A 16,936-nucleotide genomic window follows, 5' to 3' on the forward strand; every position below is an offset into this window, starting at 1 on the left:
AAGCACCAGGGAGTGCTGGTTCATGGATTTAATTCCAGCACTCAGGAGGGAGAGGTGGGAGGGGAAGTAGGGGGAAAGGCAGAAGCAGAATCTCTGAGTTGGAGGCCAGCCTGGTCTACAGAGAAAATTCTGGGATAGCTAGGGCTACACAGAGAAATCCAGTCTTAAAAAAAAGGAGGAAGGGGAGCAGCACATGGAGCACATGGTCTGTGATTATATACACAGAGCTCTGTAAAATGCAAACAAATCCATAGAGACAAAGAGGAATTAGTTACCATAGGGTAAGGCAGAAGGAAGGGGTTAGGAGAGAGGGTGAAAAAAAAAAACCCACAGGGGTGACGTTGGTCCCCTGTGTGTGAGTTGATCCCCTATTGATTATAGTAATGACTCATCTCTAAGTGTATCATAGTCGGACTCTGAGCAGAGTTAATTGTCCCAAATGATGCCTTGCTAAGTCTTTGGAAAAGTGCGCACTGGGGAGGGATGGTGGGAAGAGGGTGGTTGTGGTACAGGTGTGGTTGGCTAGGAAGAATATAGTTAATAGGAAGACTACAGTTACAGACTTCACTGAACATTTCAGAGTAGCTAGTGGGTGGGAGTTTTGAAATGTTTCCAACAGAAAGAAATGATAAGTGTCTGACCTGCACCATACACCTCCTGACAGCATAAGATCTGATCAGTAGACAATATTTACATGTATTGAAATGCCACACTGTATCCTATGCTTGTGCACAGTGACTATTTATTAGTTACAATGTAGCAATATGACTGTCAAGATGGTTAAGTAGGTATAGAAGCTTTGTCACCAAGCTGCCCCAAGTGGCTGAAGGACCGAGCCCACTCCCATTGGCTGACTTCTCTTTGACATCTACACATGTACAAAGGCACACTCCTGGCCATACACATACATGCATACAAAATCAATTAAACTATAATTTAAAATGCATATACTGGTGGCCAGGTGTGGTGGCCTTTAGTCCCTCCCAACACTCAGGAGGTAGAGGCAGGTGAGTCTCAGTAAGTTTGAAGTCAGCCTAGTCTACAAGGCAAGTTCCAGGCCAGCCAGGAATAATACTGTACACACACACACACACACACACACACACACACACACACACACACTTCAGCTTTGAGCATGGGCCAGGTTCCAACAGCACCCCTCCCCATGTAGTGAACCCCCTTGTTACAAGGTTCAAGGTTCGGAGTTGAGTCTGTCCTCGGGGTACTGAGGTGACTCCCTTCAGTGTCTGATCCCTGTAAACCAACCAAGGAGAGGGTGGAGGGGCAGGGCCTTGCAACAAGGCTACCTCAGAGGCACATAAGCCCCAACAGAGGCATTTCTGTGTCAGCCTGTCCCCACCCTGGAAACTAATCATGGGCCTTCCATTCTAGCAGTGCTTGCTTGGACAAACTACCAAGCAGGAAAAGCACGATGGTTTAGCTTCTCCCAGGCCAGACTGAGTCTCTGGCAAGGTCTCTTCAACTGCAACTGTGAGCCTTGATGTTCTTAAAGTTTGTTTGATGACTTTCAAATAAATGCCCAGCAGGAAGGTAGGTGGTTCCTTCATGAGTTCAAGGCCAGCCTGGGCTACATAGTGAGACCCTGCTTTAAAACAAATAGAAATATTACCAACAAAAACTCAGCAGGAGCCCTGGGCATTGTGACATCCATCAACAGAGCACAAATGTGAGGTGGGTTGCCTGGCCCTACCAGGGGGTGGATTCTCCAGCCTCTGGCCATGTTGTGACTGATCTTGTCTCCTCATAGTTTTGACAGTTGCGGGATAGGAGGGTACCCTTTCTATTTCTCAAGTCAAAGTGAAGGTGGAAAGTGGCTTTCATGACAGTGACGGACAAGTGGGTTTGAACTTTGTGGGAGAGTGTTTGCTGAGAAAAAAAGTCAGACAGGATTTTCAGTGAGGACCCAACATCCTGGCCTTCTGGCCACAAGTCACCTGGTTTGAATAAGAATGGCAGATTGTGTGGCTTAAGGTGGGTTTGTAAGAATGAGGGAGGATACCTTGGCTGGTGATGCTTGAGTGGCGACCGATGTCTGAGTGACCTTGGCCTGATCTATCTAGGCAACTCCTTTTGTTACAAATCTTTTGGTTACCAACAAGTAACGCCCAATTTAAAAATCACGTTTTTTTTTTGTTTTTTGTTTTTAAGGCAGGAAGAAAAAGGCTCAGAGAAGCAGAACAGGAACAGGTCAGGGTGTTATTACAAGGGTGTCAGCTACAGAGCCTTTCTGAATAGTGACCATTTTTCTTCTTCCTGTGGCTTCCTTCATAGCTTGAAACATGGTGTCTGCATCTGCAGCCTCGACACCAAGGGTGAAAGTGGGGCAGGCAGGATGGGGTAGTGGGTAGGGCACCTGCCTTTAGGCCTGGCACCTGAATTTGATCCCTAGGACCCACATGGTGGAAGGAAAAACCTAACTTTTGAAAACCTCAACATATATGCTGTGCAGATCACATGTGCACACATCAACCCACCCATCAAGGAAACAAACAAACAAACAAACAAACAGAAAGCAGGGTCCTTTCCAGCTCCAGTCAACTTCCAGGGCAAACCGTGACTAATGTTGACAGTTCTCAGGCAACACCATGACTACCGGAAACACCCTGATTTCAGACTGCTCTGGAATCTTGGGATCTCAGCTCATGTCAGACAAACTGCACAGCCTGTTCCACAGAACGGCAAGGTGCCTTGTGTCCCATCGTCCCTTGGGTCTTTGGCTCCATATTGACTGTTTGCAGCCTCTGGAGGGACAGACAGAATGGTCACATCCTGTGGGGAACTCCCCTCCCCCAATTGTACATCTGTGCCTGATGTTGGAGTGATTCTCCTCAAAGGCATTGTGTGGAGATTGCCTCTCCCTCCATTCTTCTCAGGACTCTAGTCACTGGAACAGCAAACATTCCCTCAGCACCGCCACTCCGGGTGGCTGCAGAGGAATTTGGACCCTGCCCAGCCGCTGAGGTCAGGCTATGCCATACTCCAAGTTATTCCATATTGAATATAGCAGGATTTTGTTTTTTCTAGGCTGTACCTTGCCGAGGAAGAGTCCACTTTATAATCAGCTTTTGATTGTTTTGAGGGAGAAGGAAACCGGCAAACCCGGGTGGTCTGAGTAGGAACCGATGAAGGCCTGATTCCCGGGAGTAGAACGTGAGCATCCTGTAAGGTTATTGAGAGGAATTGAAATTGTGCATAGTCAAATCAGGGAAATGGCCTAAAAACGTAACAGACCCAACAGGGAGAGGAACAAGGGCGGCTCCTTCGCTTGGACCTTATAATATGACCAACATCGGGATGCCACGGCTCCATCTGACTGACATCTGATAGATGCCTGGCTTGTGTGTCCAAGGACCAAGGACTCCCTGACTTGGCTAGGTCCCCGCCTCCTTACCTGCCTCCTATCTACCTATTCTCCCATCTGCACCCAGATGCGCCATTCCTCCTTCAGACCTGGTCTAGCCTTTGTAGCTCACAGCAGAGCCCTGAGGCCTTGCTGACTCCAGCTCTCTAGTTCCCACCGGCAGCTCGCTCCTGGCCCTGGCCTGGTTTATTACCTTACCAATACAGACTCTCAACCCACTTCTCACCAGCCTGAGTAGTACTGCAGCCTCTTTGGCTTGTATTTATTCCACAATACGTGTGTGTGTGTGTGTGTGTGTGTGTGTGTGTGTGTATTGACTGTCTGCTATGTGGTGTTTGCTATGAAAAGTTAGTATCAGTAATTAAGAGTGGGATAAAGAGCCAGATGGTGGCACACGTCTTTAATCCCAGCTCAGGAGGCAGAGGGAGGTAGATCTTTGTAGGTTCAAGGCCAGCTTGGGCTATAGAGTAAGTTCCAGGCAATCCAGGGCTACACAGAGTAGGAAACCAGGCTACCCAGGTAGGAAACCAATAAACCTCACAAATTTGTTATTCAGTGAATTCTGACACTGTGGAAAGACACAAATGGCTTTGTCTGTTTCTAGCACAGTACGCTCATGAGACTGTCGCTTTCCCGTTTCTGTGTTGGGTGCTGGTGGCTGGCCCTCTGGTCTGCCCAGCTTCCCTTGCGCCACCCTTAGTGTGCTGTAGCCCTGTCTCTAGGGTCCTCCTGGGACCCACAGACTCGAGAATGCTTAATTTCTCTTTTGCCTATTTCTTATGCAGTTCCCTGGCCCTCCACTCCATGACTGTGGGGAGAGGGTCCTGGTTGTTGGGTATCCCAGCGCTGACACTGACACCCTGTCAAGGTTTGTTGGACCCCTGAACCTCAGATGGGGGTCCTAGGACCCACCCCTCGGCCTCAGCTGACTGTGCCCACAGTCACCACATGCCCTGCCATTGGTACTCTGGGCAAAGCCCTCTTCCTGGGGGCATATGCTGTGTGGCATAGCTCCTAGGTAAGGAAGGTCCTAGGTCAGGAGCAAAAGGGATGCCAATCCCAGCCATTACTCAAGCCTTATGCCCAGGAGGCCCTTCATCTTATCCCGGTTGGACCAGAGGGCGCCTTGGTCCTTTGGCTTCTTTGGCGGCTTTTGTCTTTTTTCTTGGTTTGTTGTTATTATTTTGTTTGTCACTATGACACTTTATCCTGGCTCCCCTATGCTCATATACTTGAATGCTTAGTTACCAGGGAGTAGCACTTTTTGAAAGGCTTAGAGGATTAGGAGGTGTGTCCTTGTTGGAGTAGCTGTGGCCTTGTTGAAGGAAGTGTGTCACTAGGGGGTGGGCTTTGAGGTTTCAAAAATCCCTGCCAGACCCAGTCTCCTTCCCCCTCCCCCTCCTCCTACCCTCTCTCCCTCCCCCCTTCCCTCTCCTTCCCTCTCCTATCCTCCTGCAGATCAGTAAGTAGTTCTCAACCATCTCTTCATGTTCTCGGCCATGATAACGGACCAAACCTCTGAACTGTAAGCCAGACTCAATCAAATGCGTTTTAAAGAGCTGCTGTGATCATGGTGTCTCTGTAGCAACAGATCAGTGACCAGGACGCTTCCCTTCTACCAGCAAACCTGAGCGTGCGCGCCCTGTTCCTCCAGATCTGTAAGTCATGGGAACCTTCAGGCTAGTTGGGAAGCTGCTAGCCTGAGGGCATCTCCTCGTTGCTTCTTTTTAAGTCCGTGCTCCTCTCCCCAAGTCAAGAATCATAACAGAAGTCGCGAGGATCCGATTGCATATCTGATGAGCCCTCTCCAGTCCCAAGGAGCGATGACTCATGGTGGAAGCCTGGGACATAGGACTTTAGAAGCTTGAGCATGGCAGTGTGCCAGCAGGAAGGTGTTGCTGGAACAACCAAGTCAACCTGAGGAAGCCCTCAGCTGGTGATGATCCTTAACTTTTGATTCTCCTGCTTCTAGCAAGTGCTGGGATTATGGGCGTGTGCTGTCACACCTGTTTTTATAGTGCTAAAGATCAGACCCAGGGCTGTTTTGTTTTGTTTTGTTTTGTTTTTTGAGGCAGGGTTTCTCTGTGTAGTCCTGGGTGTCCTGGAACTCACTTTGTAGACCAGGCTGGCCTCGAACTCAGAAATCCACCTGCCTCTGCCTCCCAAGTGCTGGGATTAAAGGCATGCGCCACCACCGCCCGGCTCCTTATTATTATTTTTTTAAGATTTATTTATGAGTGAGTGTTTTGTCTACATGGATGATTGGGTGCCATGTGCGTGCCCAGTGCCCACAGCGCTCAGAAGAAGGTGTTGGAACCCCTGGACCTGGAGTTATGGATGGTTATGAGACACTATGTGGGTACTGGCAATGAAACCCAGGTCCTCTGCAAGAGCTGCAAGTGCCCCTGACGGCTGAGCCAGCTCTCCAGCCCCTCCCTGGTTTTTGTTTGTTTGTTTTGTTTGTTTTTTTTGTTTTTTTTTTTGGATTTTTTTTTTTTTTTTTTTTTTTTTGAGACAGGGTTTCTCTGTATAGCCCTGGCTGTCCTGGAACTCACTCTGTAGACCAGGTTGGCCTTAAACTCAGAAATCTGCCTGCCTCTGCCTCCCAGAGTGCTGGAATTACAGGTGTGCGCCAGCGCTGCCCGGCCCCTCCCTGTTTTTTAATAGGAGGCATCGAATTGTAACCTGCTTTAAGTCCTGGTAAGAGCTATGTTAAATCCAACTCATAGAACTCCCTGTAATTTAGGAAGAAGCTCTTGCAAACACACTCTAGTGTAATGCTGACCCTGCCCAGGCCCTGGTGCCCTGTGCTCAGGTGCCCTCAAGGTTCTGAATCCATTGTCTTTACTACAACTTCCCTGCCCACTTCCATCCCGGGCCCTCTGAGCTCAAAGCTCTCATCCATCCAGCCTTGGTCTGCTCTGGTACTGAGGACCTCTGGCCAACCCTGTAAGGAAAGTACTCTCAGAGGCAGCCATCCCTGCACAGTGCACTGTTTCCCTCGCCCTGTCTCCCTGGAAACTTGCTTCTTTAAAAAAAAAGTTTGCATTATATGTGTGTGTGTGTGTGTGTGTGTGTTTATGGGGTCTGTAGAAGGCAGAAGGTATTGATCCCCTTGGAAGTCGAGTTAGAGGCTGTCGTGAGCCTCCTGATGTGGGAACCTAATTTAGGCCCCTCTGGAATTTGCAAGTGCTGAGCCATCTTTCAGCTCCTGGAGTGTTTCTTCTTTACCAGCTCTGACCCTGCCTGTGTAGGTGCATACATGTAGGTGTGCGAGTATAGGTGCATGTGGTGTGCACATACATGTAGGCTAGTAAATAACGTCCAGTGTTTGTTGTTTTCTGCTCTTTTGCATACTGGTATTTTGCTTGGGACAGGGTCTCTCTGTGTAGCCCTGGCTGTCCTGGAACTTGCTATGTAGACCAGGTTTGGGACTTGAACTCACAGAGACCTGCCTGCCTCTGCCTCCAGAGTGCTGGGACTAAGGCATGAGCTACCAAGCGCCCCTCCTCCTCCTCCTTCTCTTCTTCCTTTTTTTAAAAATAAAATTTGTTTTATGTATGTGAGTACACTGTCGCTGTCTTCAGACACACCAGAAGAGGGCATCAAGATCCCATTACAGATGGCTGTGAGCCACCATGTGGATGCTGAGAATTGATCTCAGGACCTCTGGAAGAGCAGTCAATGCTCTTAACCATTGAGTCATCTCTCCAACCACCAACCCCCCATCCCTTTTTTGAGAAGTGTCTCTCGCTGGTCTGGAGCTTGCCAAGCGGGATGGGCAACTCTGACCTCCCTGCACTGGGATTGTCCGCATGCTGCCACCACTCCTGGTATTTCTACATGGGTTCTGGGGAGTGGACTTAGATCCTCACGCTCTTGGGGACTTATGGGTAGCAGTCTCCCAGCCTACCTCTTCTTTCTCACACTCTGGTTCTCTTTGCTTCCTTCTCTTCTAGTTTCCTTCCCAGATGCCATACACCCTCAGGCCTCACCTGCCCCTGAGGGAGAGGACTTGGTAGGACCTGCTAGGCCTAACTTTTTTCAAATCTGTACCTCGCTTCCCTGTCAGGATCCATCATGGGACAGACAAGCGAATAACTAGCAAGTGATCTTCCCGAGATGGCCTGCTTCAGATTATATTATCTGCGATAGGTTCTCCCTTATTAAGCAAGGCTGTAGGGAATTCATTTTAGGAAAGATTCCTGCTATTTATATGCTATTTCTGTTACTATTAAACATATATAACAATCACTAAGTAATAGCACACCCCTTTGGAGTAGATCTCTGCAGATCCATGAAGGTGTACACTGTCTTGTAGTGATGCTATGTAGACAAATAGATGATTTCTTAAGTCTTTTTTTTTTAAATTCTTTCTTTTTTTAAATTTATTTCATGTATGTCAGTACACTGTCGCTGTATTCAGACACACCAGAAGAGGGCATCAGATCCCATTACAGATGGTTGTGGGCCACCATGTGGTTGCTGGGAATTGAACTTGGCACCTCTGAGAAGAGCAGTCAGTGCTCTTAACCGCTAAACCATCTCTCCAGCCTGACTTCTTAAGTCTTAATGATGATCCTATAAGAATTCCTAAAATTATATCTGCAAGTTATTAAGCTCTTTTACATTAGGACTGCTATTAGGTCTTTTTCTGATAGTCAAAACTGCAATGAAAACTCTGGCAGTCTCCAAGTGTCACCAGTTAATTGCTCTTAGATAGTAGCAGACTTTCTCCTACTCAGAGCACATTCCAAGAGGCTGTAAAACAATTAATCAATGGTCCTCAAAAAGGGACTAACGATTTATTATAGGTGCTAGGTCAGAAGATAAAATATTGACTGGGTTTATTTAAACAAAACTTCATTAGTAACTTAATTATGGTTTTCAACTTACAATGAACCTGTAGAGCAGTGACAGGTGATGGATGTTTAAACATAATTACTCCTAATAAATATGCATGTAAGCATTCTCTGTTGTAAGCTTCCATTTCAATTTGTGATTTGATTTTGGGTGTGAATTTTTGATGAACTTTTTTTTTTTTTTTTGATTTGGTTTTTTTGAGACAGGGTTTCTCTGTGTAGCCCTGGCTGTCCTGGCACTCACTCTGTAGATCAGACTGGCCTCGAACTCAGAAATCCACTTGCCTCTGCCTCCCAGAGTGCTGGGATTACAGGCGTGAGCCACCACCGCCCCGATTTTGATGAACTTTTTAACGTGTGATCATGTAGTCTGAAAGATGTTTAAGTGCTGAGGACAAAGAGTCAGGACTGAGCTGAGGGGACCGAGCTGAGAAGAATTGAGCTGTGAGAGGAGCTGAGCTGAGGAGGAGTTTTTAGACAGAACACTTTTTAGACAGAACTGAATACAAGAGGAACTTAGAAGTAAAGGCACAGCTTTGGGAGAAAAAGCACTGAGAGTAAGAGCATTGTTGTGACTTCAGAGCAGGAGGAGAGAGCAAGATTAGGAGAATGCAGAATGGAATGACTTAGAAACTATAGGGAACATAAAAAACTAAGAGATCAATGTGCAGAATGCAGAGGGAAAGAGGGAAAAAGACGCTGCAGAGAGCAGAAGGAGCAGGCAGGCTTCTTGCCATGGGACAGAACAGGTCCCATGGTAAGGACAAGGCAGGCTTAATCTTATTAAAAGGAACAAAGCTTTTTTCTTACAAACATGGGTTTAATTCATTTAGCATTAAAAGGGTGGAAGCCTTTTCTTTCTCTGTGCAATGAAGATTGGAGCTCATTTTTCATCCAGAATAAATGAGTTCTTTCTGCACCGGTGCTTGGTCTTTGCTCCGTATGCATATGTAAGTATGGATGTGTGTATATAAGTATGTAATTGTGAGAATGTATGCATGTATGTATGTGTAAGTACGTAATTGTAAGAATGTATGCAAGTTGGGCCCAACTGATTTGCATGGAAATGCATAAATGCACATGCGTGAATCCATATATGAACTTATGTAAGTTTATGCATATTTGATCATGTAAACCTTCCTTCTGCAAGCTTTATTCTCTTCTCCTGGTTCAATAAAAGTTTATTCCTCCAAACTCTCCCCTAGCCTGACAAGCAAGAGGTATCAGGACAAAAGGGAAATGACTCTAGCAATTAATCCTTTATTTTATCTCCTGCTGTTTTAGGATGAGGTACCAAGTGCCAGAGACTGCAGTTTCTGGCCTCAGTGGAACATAGAAGGCAGGTCAGATACAGGAGAAAAGTAACTTAGGCTTAGATAAGTAACCTTTTTAAAAAAAAATTTATTTATTATTATATGTAAGTACACTGTAGCTATCTTCAGACACTCCAGAAGAGGGCATCAGATCTCATTACAGATGGTTGTGAGCCACCATGTGGTTGCTGGGAATTGAACTCAGGACCTTCAGAAGAGCAGTCAGTACTCTTAAATGCTGAGCCATCTCTCCAGCCCCATAAACTTTTTGTTATTACACAGCAACCATAAATATCTTGTAAGACAAAGTCTTACCCTCCACTGCAGCTTGTGGGTATAGGGCAGTGTTTCCATGTTCCCACACACGTTCAGCTGAATGAACACAGGGAAGCAGCAGTGTGGTAGGCAGACAAGCCGACAGGTTCTGTCAAAAGGGTTAGGTGTGCGGGCGGCACTTTATGTGGAGGCTGGTCAGGAGTGCTCTCTGTCCAATCAGCAGCCTGGATCTGTGGCCTCTCATACTGACTTAGGCTTTGAGCATGTGACCTGCTTTGGTCCATGGGAGAAGAGGACTGAAACCAGGAGAGACTTAAAGAGTACTTGGGTTTGACTTCATGTGGCAGGGGAACCCCGAGATTACTGAGAGCAAGCCCAGCCACCTCCCTGGGAGATGGAGACTCACAGGAGGATTACTGAGGGCCCAGTCAACTAAACGCCAGGCCCAAGTGAGGCCCCTGACCTCAGTGTACAACTCAGCAGTCCGGCTAAGTTCTGAGGATGCTCCAAGCCCTGCTTGGATTGCTGACCTCCATATCTGTAAAGCTAAGAAGTGGTAGTATGGGCAATATTTTGTTCTATGCAAAGGCTAAGAGTGCCACTCAATACATTGGAGACCATTGAGTGAGGGTAAGTGGTCAGGCGAGTAGGTGCAGCCACCACAGAGTCTGCCATCAGGGGCACTGGGAGGCCCTGCAGGATTCCCCCAGATCCCAGTCAGGATAAAGGGGAGTGAGGCATTCACAGTCACTCAAGATTTGCGTAAGAACCTGAAAACTCAGGGGTCAAGATAAATACTTAAAATGGGGGTATTTTTAAAAAAGTCAAACAAGGAAACCTGCCCATGTGCTAGCTGCTTATTTTATAAAAAGATGGTTTATTGTAACAAAGACCAGGATTAGGGATAGGCAAGCAAGTAGTGCCATACAAGTGCAGGGTCACAATTTTTCAGAAGTCAGAAGATTCCTCTAATGGCTTCTCTTAGTCAGTTTCATTGGAAAAATTTCAGGGCCAAATGATTAAACTTCTACAGATTTGAAAACAGGGTTTCACTGTATAGCTCTGGATAGTCTGGAATTCCCCAGTGTAGACCAGGCTAGCCTTGAATTCACAGGGTCCATCTGCCTCTGTCTCTAAGAGCAGGGATTATAGGTGTGTGCCACCATTCCTGGCTTAGACCTCCAGGAGACTCTTTGGGATGTCTAGCTTGGGCTGGAGAGTGAACTCAGCAGATAAGAGCCGGTTTTACTAGCCTGATGACCTGAGTTCAATCCCCAGATCCCTCATAAAGGTAGAAGGAGAGAAGTGACTCCACAAATTTGACCTCTGACCAAGAGTGCGCCCGGGCAACCGGAAAACCTACTACACTTGTTCCCAGAAAACATATTTGCATAATAACAAGTAAAGTGAAATTAAAGTATTTTATTTGGTTGGGCAGTGGTGGTGTACATCTTTAATCCCAGCACTCAGGAGGCCTCTGCAGGCCTCTTGAGTTTGAGGTCAGCCTGGTCTACAAAGCAAGTTCCGTGACAGCCAAGATTATCCTAAGAAACCCTGTTTCAAAACAAAACAAAACCCAAAAGCTGCTTTGATTTTTTTTTCCCCCTGTAGACTGGTTCATACCTAATCTCAGCAGAACCAACAGAAGACACTCAAGATACTTGGATTATTTATATAAAAAAAAGTTGTCAAAAATTTATTTTATTTTCTCTTGTGTGTATGGCTGTGCCTGTCTTGGAGACTGAACGGGAGTGCTGGCACTGAGCTCCTCCTCCTAAGGGTGCATGAGCAGAACGCATCCTTAACCACAGAGCCGTCACTCCAGCCCCTAGCTGACAATATTTTCTTTTAAAAGGCATGTTGCAGGTGGATCTGGCATTTGAGGACAACTTGTACTATAACAAGTTCCAGGCCAGCCTGGGTTACACAGGGAAACCCTATCAAAAACAGGGCTGTTCCTAGTTTCCGTTTTAGAATGTGAGCTGGGAGCAGCCCTTGTAGGAGTGCGGGAAAATGCCTGGGTAATGCTTAATTTCCCAGAGAATAACTCACACTTTGCTTGGTGATGTCAGTGTGCTGAGCCCATGCAAGAGTCCCCTTGTCCCTCTACACGACTAACTTTTCTTCTCCCCAAACGACCAGACAGACAACGAACAGTCTGACTTCCACTCAGCTGTGGGCTTGAGGGAGAGACAGTTGTTGTCTCCATTCCAAGGGCCTGAAAAGATGACTCTCCCCAGCGTAGGTGTCTGGTGCTCCCACGCCAGGCAGGGAAAGGCTGTTCCAGGCACTGGCACCTGTGGAATCTTGGGGGCGTTGGCTGGTGGGCGGAGTGCCTTCTTCCTGACCCTCCTTTGCAGTTCATCCCCAGATTTCATCACAGAGCCACCCCACTCCAGAGCCTTTTGCCTGCCACGCTGCTGTGTGATACTTCAGGAATACTTACTTTGGGCGCCCACAGGAGAAGCTAGGAGGTCAGAGGGTGCTTCAGGCCTTAGCTCAAGGCCTTCTTTCCCAAGAACAGAGAGAGAGGCGCATGTTTCTGGAATGATGGAGATGTGACTGCCAGGGGTTGGGAGGCAGACAGGTTAAGTTCCTCATCTTTCTAAAGTCTTTAGAACTGTATAAAGAAGAGCTGGAGAGACGGATGGCTCAGTGGTTAAGGGCATCAGCTGCTCTTGCAGAAGACCTGAGTTCCGATCTCTGTACCTATGCGGAAGCTCACCACTGCCTATAACTTCAGTGCATGAGCTTCTGAGACTTTCCTGTGGCCTCCACAGGCATCGGGCACACACAAGCTTATACACAGATACAGGCAGATCCCTCACACATGAAATGAAATACATTAAAAACAAAACAAAACAAAACAAAACCCAGGCAACTGTCTGAGGAAATGGAGTCTACTCTGTACATTAGATCACACCATATTCTTTTTTTTTTTTTCCGAGACAGGGTTTCTCTGTGTAGCCCTGGCTGTCCGGGAACTCACTCTGTAGACCAGGCTGGCCTCGAACTCAGAAATCCGCCTGCCTCTGCCTCCCAAGTGTTGGGATTACAGGCGTGCGCCACCACTGCCCGGCTCACACCATATTCTTTTATAAGACAGGTCATAGCTCAGGCTGGCCTCAGAGTCACTACGTACACAGGATGACCTTCCTCCTGCTGAATATGAAGTGAGCAGCATAGCATATGGTTTCTGTGGTACTTAAGATGGAGCCCAGGGCTTTGTGCATTCTGGGCAAGTGCTGTTCCGTGAGTTGCATCCGCGGGCCCACAACACAGTCTTGTCTTTAAATTCATTATTTTTAGAACATGAGCAGTGTGACCACATTCTCCCCTGTCCCCATTCCTCTATTACCTACACATGTACAACCTTTAGCAAAGTTTATGGCGTGGTCCTCAAACTTCCCAATGCTGTGACCCTTCAATAGAGTTCCCTGTGTTGGAGTGACTCCAAACCCCAAATAAAATTATTTTCATTGTTACTTCATAACTGTAATTTTACTGAATTGTAACGAAAATATTGATATGCTGGATAGCTGATATACAGTCCTGTTGTTTGAGACCCACAGGCTGAGAACCACTTGTTTAGAGGCAGCTCAAGCTCAGGCCTTGAGATCGGGGCTCCCTGTCCTTCTCGCTTGCTTGTGGGTGCTTCATGAGAGAAGTGAGGGCCCACCTTTCACCAAGCACCCTGGCCAGGCGTCTGGGAAAAGACTCCTCTGGCGCAGTCTTCTCAGACTGGATGATACTGGCTGACTGGTGTGGCTTTGTGTCTAGCTTGGAATCTATGAAGGCCAGGGAAGTTGAGTGCAGAATTTGCCATCCCTATCAAAGGCTACCCCCTTTTCTCCTGTGGATGCCAAGTGTGATGAGGGAAGCTCCTCTCACCAGGGGGGCAGTCAAGGTCTCCCCCAACCCCTCTTCCCATGGCTCGGTCTGAGGAGATGGTGCCTGGACAGTGGGGCTTCGAGTCCTGGGCAGCCTGGAGGGCTGGCACGCCTGGAATCCTCAGCCACTCGCGATCTTGGAGACAAGTGTCTCTTCACATCCATCACCTGCAGCTGCTGGCTGATGGAGAACCGGAAGCCAGCCGTTGGGGTCCTCGGACAACGTGATGGTCAGGGCTTGGGAAGGAAGCCATCTTCATTTCCTGGAGGACTGGCTGCCTGTAGGAGAGAGGCCAGAGTCACAAGCTGGTGCCAAGTGGTTCCTGCACAGAGCCCCTCTATCCCACACAGTTCCTTCTTTCACTCTGCCCTTGTACAAACAGAATAATGAGAACTTTCCCTCCCAGGTCCTGGCTCTGTGGCCCGCCCAGGTCTTCCCTCACAGGAAGCAGGCCGCCTGGTCGGTTTGTTCAGCGTGCCTCTTGGCAGCAGCTCACTGTTTGCTGATATCAGATCTACTACTCAGGGACTCTGCACGCCATGCTTGGGCTGTGGGATGTGGAGTGTGGGCAGCTATCAGCTATGGGGTGTTGTTATTATTGTGATTATTATTAACTGAGGCCCCCCAACCCTGTGCGGCCTGGAAACAGGACTGGGTCAGAGAGCCCTGGCTGCTTTCCTCCTGGCCCAGCTTTCTCCCTTGGCACTGCCTCTGAGTTTGGGAGGAAGTAGCCTGACCTGAACCTCCGCTTTACCATTTCCAGAGAGAATAGAGAGAGGCCATGGCGGCTTAGCCATGGCCCATTACCTGGACAGAATGCCAGGGCCTGGCCAGGGATGGGCAGTGACAAGTGTCTGTACCTGAGCTGGCTTGGTACTGCTTGACATCTTTGCTCGGGACGTTTGTTCTCCCTGTTGCTAATAAAGCCCTTGGGAAAGATCTACCAGCTGGGGCGGAGACCAGTCAATTGGCTGAGGCTGAAAGACGCGAGGAAGATGGAGAGGCCGGGCTTGAGCAGAGGCCTCCCGCCAGAAGGCCGGTCTCAGCTCTAGGCCAAATCTCACACAGTTGGGCCTTTGCAAGGCCCCCGGATTGTGAGGCTCCTATTTCCAGGAGACAAGACCCTCACGTTGTCACTCTGCCAGCTTATACACTTGCTGCTGACCTAGGAGCAACGATAAACAGCAACGATAAACAGTGTTCCTGGGACAAAGGAAGCACCGGGAAGGGCCCTGGTGGTGTAGAGAAGGGAAATGTCCCTTCCCCATTTGCCTGAGCACTAACAGTTCACGGGCCCAAGCATAGCAACACAGAGCCTCTGACACAAGTTTCCTCTGCACGGCCCAGGAAGGCGCAGGCTGACTTACTGTGTAGGCCTCTCATGGAGGACACTGTGGAAGCTGGACGGCTGGCCTGTTGGGGGCCACTCAAGGAGAACTGAGGGGCCAGAGACAATGCTTTTGCCTTCTGTGCATTCTGCTCCACGGTCTCTGGAGTACTGGGTACCTGGGGCTTGCAGGTGAAGGCTGGTGTGAACTTCCTGGGAGGACAAAAAACATATAATCTAGAGCACATAAATCACAGCTTTTTCATTTTTATATTATTTATTTATTTATTTATATTAGGCTTTTCCTAGACAGGGTTCTCTGTGTAATATCCCTGGCTGTCCTGGAACTCACTCTGTAGACCAGGCTGGCTTTGAACTCACAGAGGTCTTCCTGTCTCTGCCTCCGGAGTGCTGGGATTAAAGGCATGTGCCACCACACCAGGCATTTTTTTTTTTTTTTTTACATTTTAAACATTTTTAGTATTATTTATTTACATGGACTTGTGTGTGTGTGTGCTTATGTGCATGTATGTTGTGCCTGAGGACAAGGGCATCCCCTGGAGCTTGAGTTACAATCAGTTGTAAGCTGCCTAATGTGGGTGCTGGGGATTGAACTTGGGTCCCATGCAAGAACAAGATATGTTCTTAACCACTGAGCCATCTCTCCAGCTCCTAGAGTCAGGAGAGAACTTGTGAGAGGAGAACAGCTACTGCCTCTGGGACCCCCTGACAAGGTGGCAGTCAGGGGAAGAGAGAAATAATAAGGAACAACTAAGGGGTTAACAGGGCAGAAAAATTTTATATTTATTTATTTGGGGGGAGAGAGCACAGGACATAGAACATTATCGACCACCTCTTCTACTATCCTGGGGGTAAGATGCGGGTCATCAGGCCTGGCAGGCCTTTATCCACTGGTGGTAGCAGTTGGGGCTGTACCATCAGGGAGCTGTCAGAAGCGGAATCATGGCCCCCAAAGGGGTCTGGATCACAGGCTCCTGAATCCGGGACTACAGTGTTGTAGGAGTGCTATCAGAGTTGTCCTGTCAGGGTGTGGGCCCTGACAGCCCCTAAGAAGCTAGGCTTGGTCAGTTGTCCTTACTTAGTAGGGCTATTAAAGGTAGGAGCGACAGTGAGGTGCAGAGAATTTATTTACTGTGGCCACAGCAGGGGAACAAATGAGAAGGATCAGTGGACACCCAAGACCCTGAGCCTGTCTACAGGGTCCTCATGTGGTTTAGCTTTAAACAGAGGGCAAGAGGTTTACATAGCTAAGCAGCCCTGGTCAAGGAGTGGTCCTGCCTGACTCAATCAACTGTCAGTTCCCGTCTCTCCTGCAAGGCGGTCTGAAGGTTGTCAGAATCTTTTCCTGGGGGAACTACTAATTCCTTGGGGGACCATTGTCTCAATAGTCTGGAAGGCACAAGCATCTCTTAAAATATATTTTAAATGGGTCTGGAGAGAGGGGTGTGCATGCACTCGAGCCCAGGCATGCACACAAACACACAGATTAAGTAGATAAATGTGAAAACATAAAGGTCTCCGCGTCAGTGCCTGACAGGGCAAGCATGGCTGGCTATCGTAATGACTGTTTGTTCTGAAGGGCTGGGAATGTCTGCCAGGGTCACCCGGCAGGCAAGAGTGGTTACGACAAAGCAGTGTAGTCAGCCAGCTGGGTCCCAACAACCTTGAGGCTAGAGTAAAGGACTGGACTGGTCCATCTAGATTCAGGAGTGTGTGTGGTCTTACTGAGCTAAGGAAGCTCCTAGACACAGGTCAAGGTGAGCAGACAGTCTTGCGGGGCAGAGAAGTACATGATGCTCTAATACACTTTAAAGGGTGTGGCATCGGACTTCTACCCAGAAAGGGAAGGCAGACATAGCCAGGT

The 16,936-nt window shown here is 48.1% G+C and overlaps 1 protein-coding gene and 1 long non-coding RNA gene across 3 annotated transcripts in view; one reads left to right on the top strand and one right to left on the bottom strand.

Annotated features, from left to right (window-relative positions):
* The window catches only part of LOC127692967 (uncharacterized), a 57,596-nt gene that overhangs the window by 12,116 nt on the left and 28,544 nt on the right, over positions 1–16,936 (top strand). The gene's annotated exons all lie outside the window — the stretch shown is intronic.
* Armc9 (armadillo repeat containing 9) overlaps positions 13,901–16,936 on the bottom strand; it is a 128,870-nt gene continuing 125,834 nt past the window's right edge. The window contains exons 25-26 of the mRNA XM_052193602.1: positions 15,092–15,264; positions 13,901–14,002 (exon numbers count right to left, since the gene is read on the bottom strand). Of these exons, the coding sequence (XP_052049562.1) occupies positions 13,980–14,002; positions 15,092–15,264 (196 nt within the window). The 3' untranslated portion in view covers positions 13,901–13,979. The remainder of the gene's footprint in view (positions 14,003–15,091; positions 15,265–16,936) is intronic.

Source organism: Apodemus sylvaticus, chromosome 9, assembly GCF_947179515.1.
Source record: "Apodemus sylvaticus chromosome 9, mApoSyl1.1, whole genome shotgun sequence".
Taxonomy (NCBI): Eukaryota; Metazoa; Chordata; class Mammalia; order Rodentia; family Muridae; genus Apodemus; species Apodemus sylvaticus.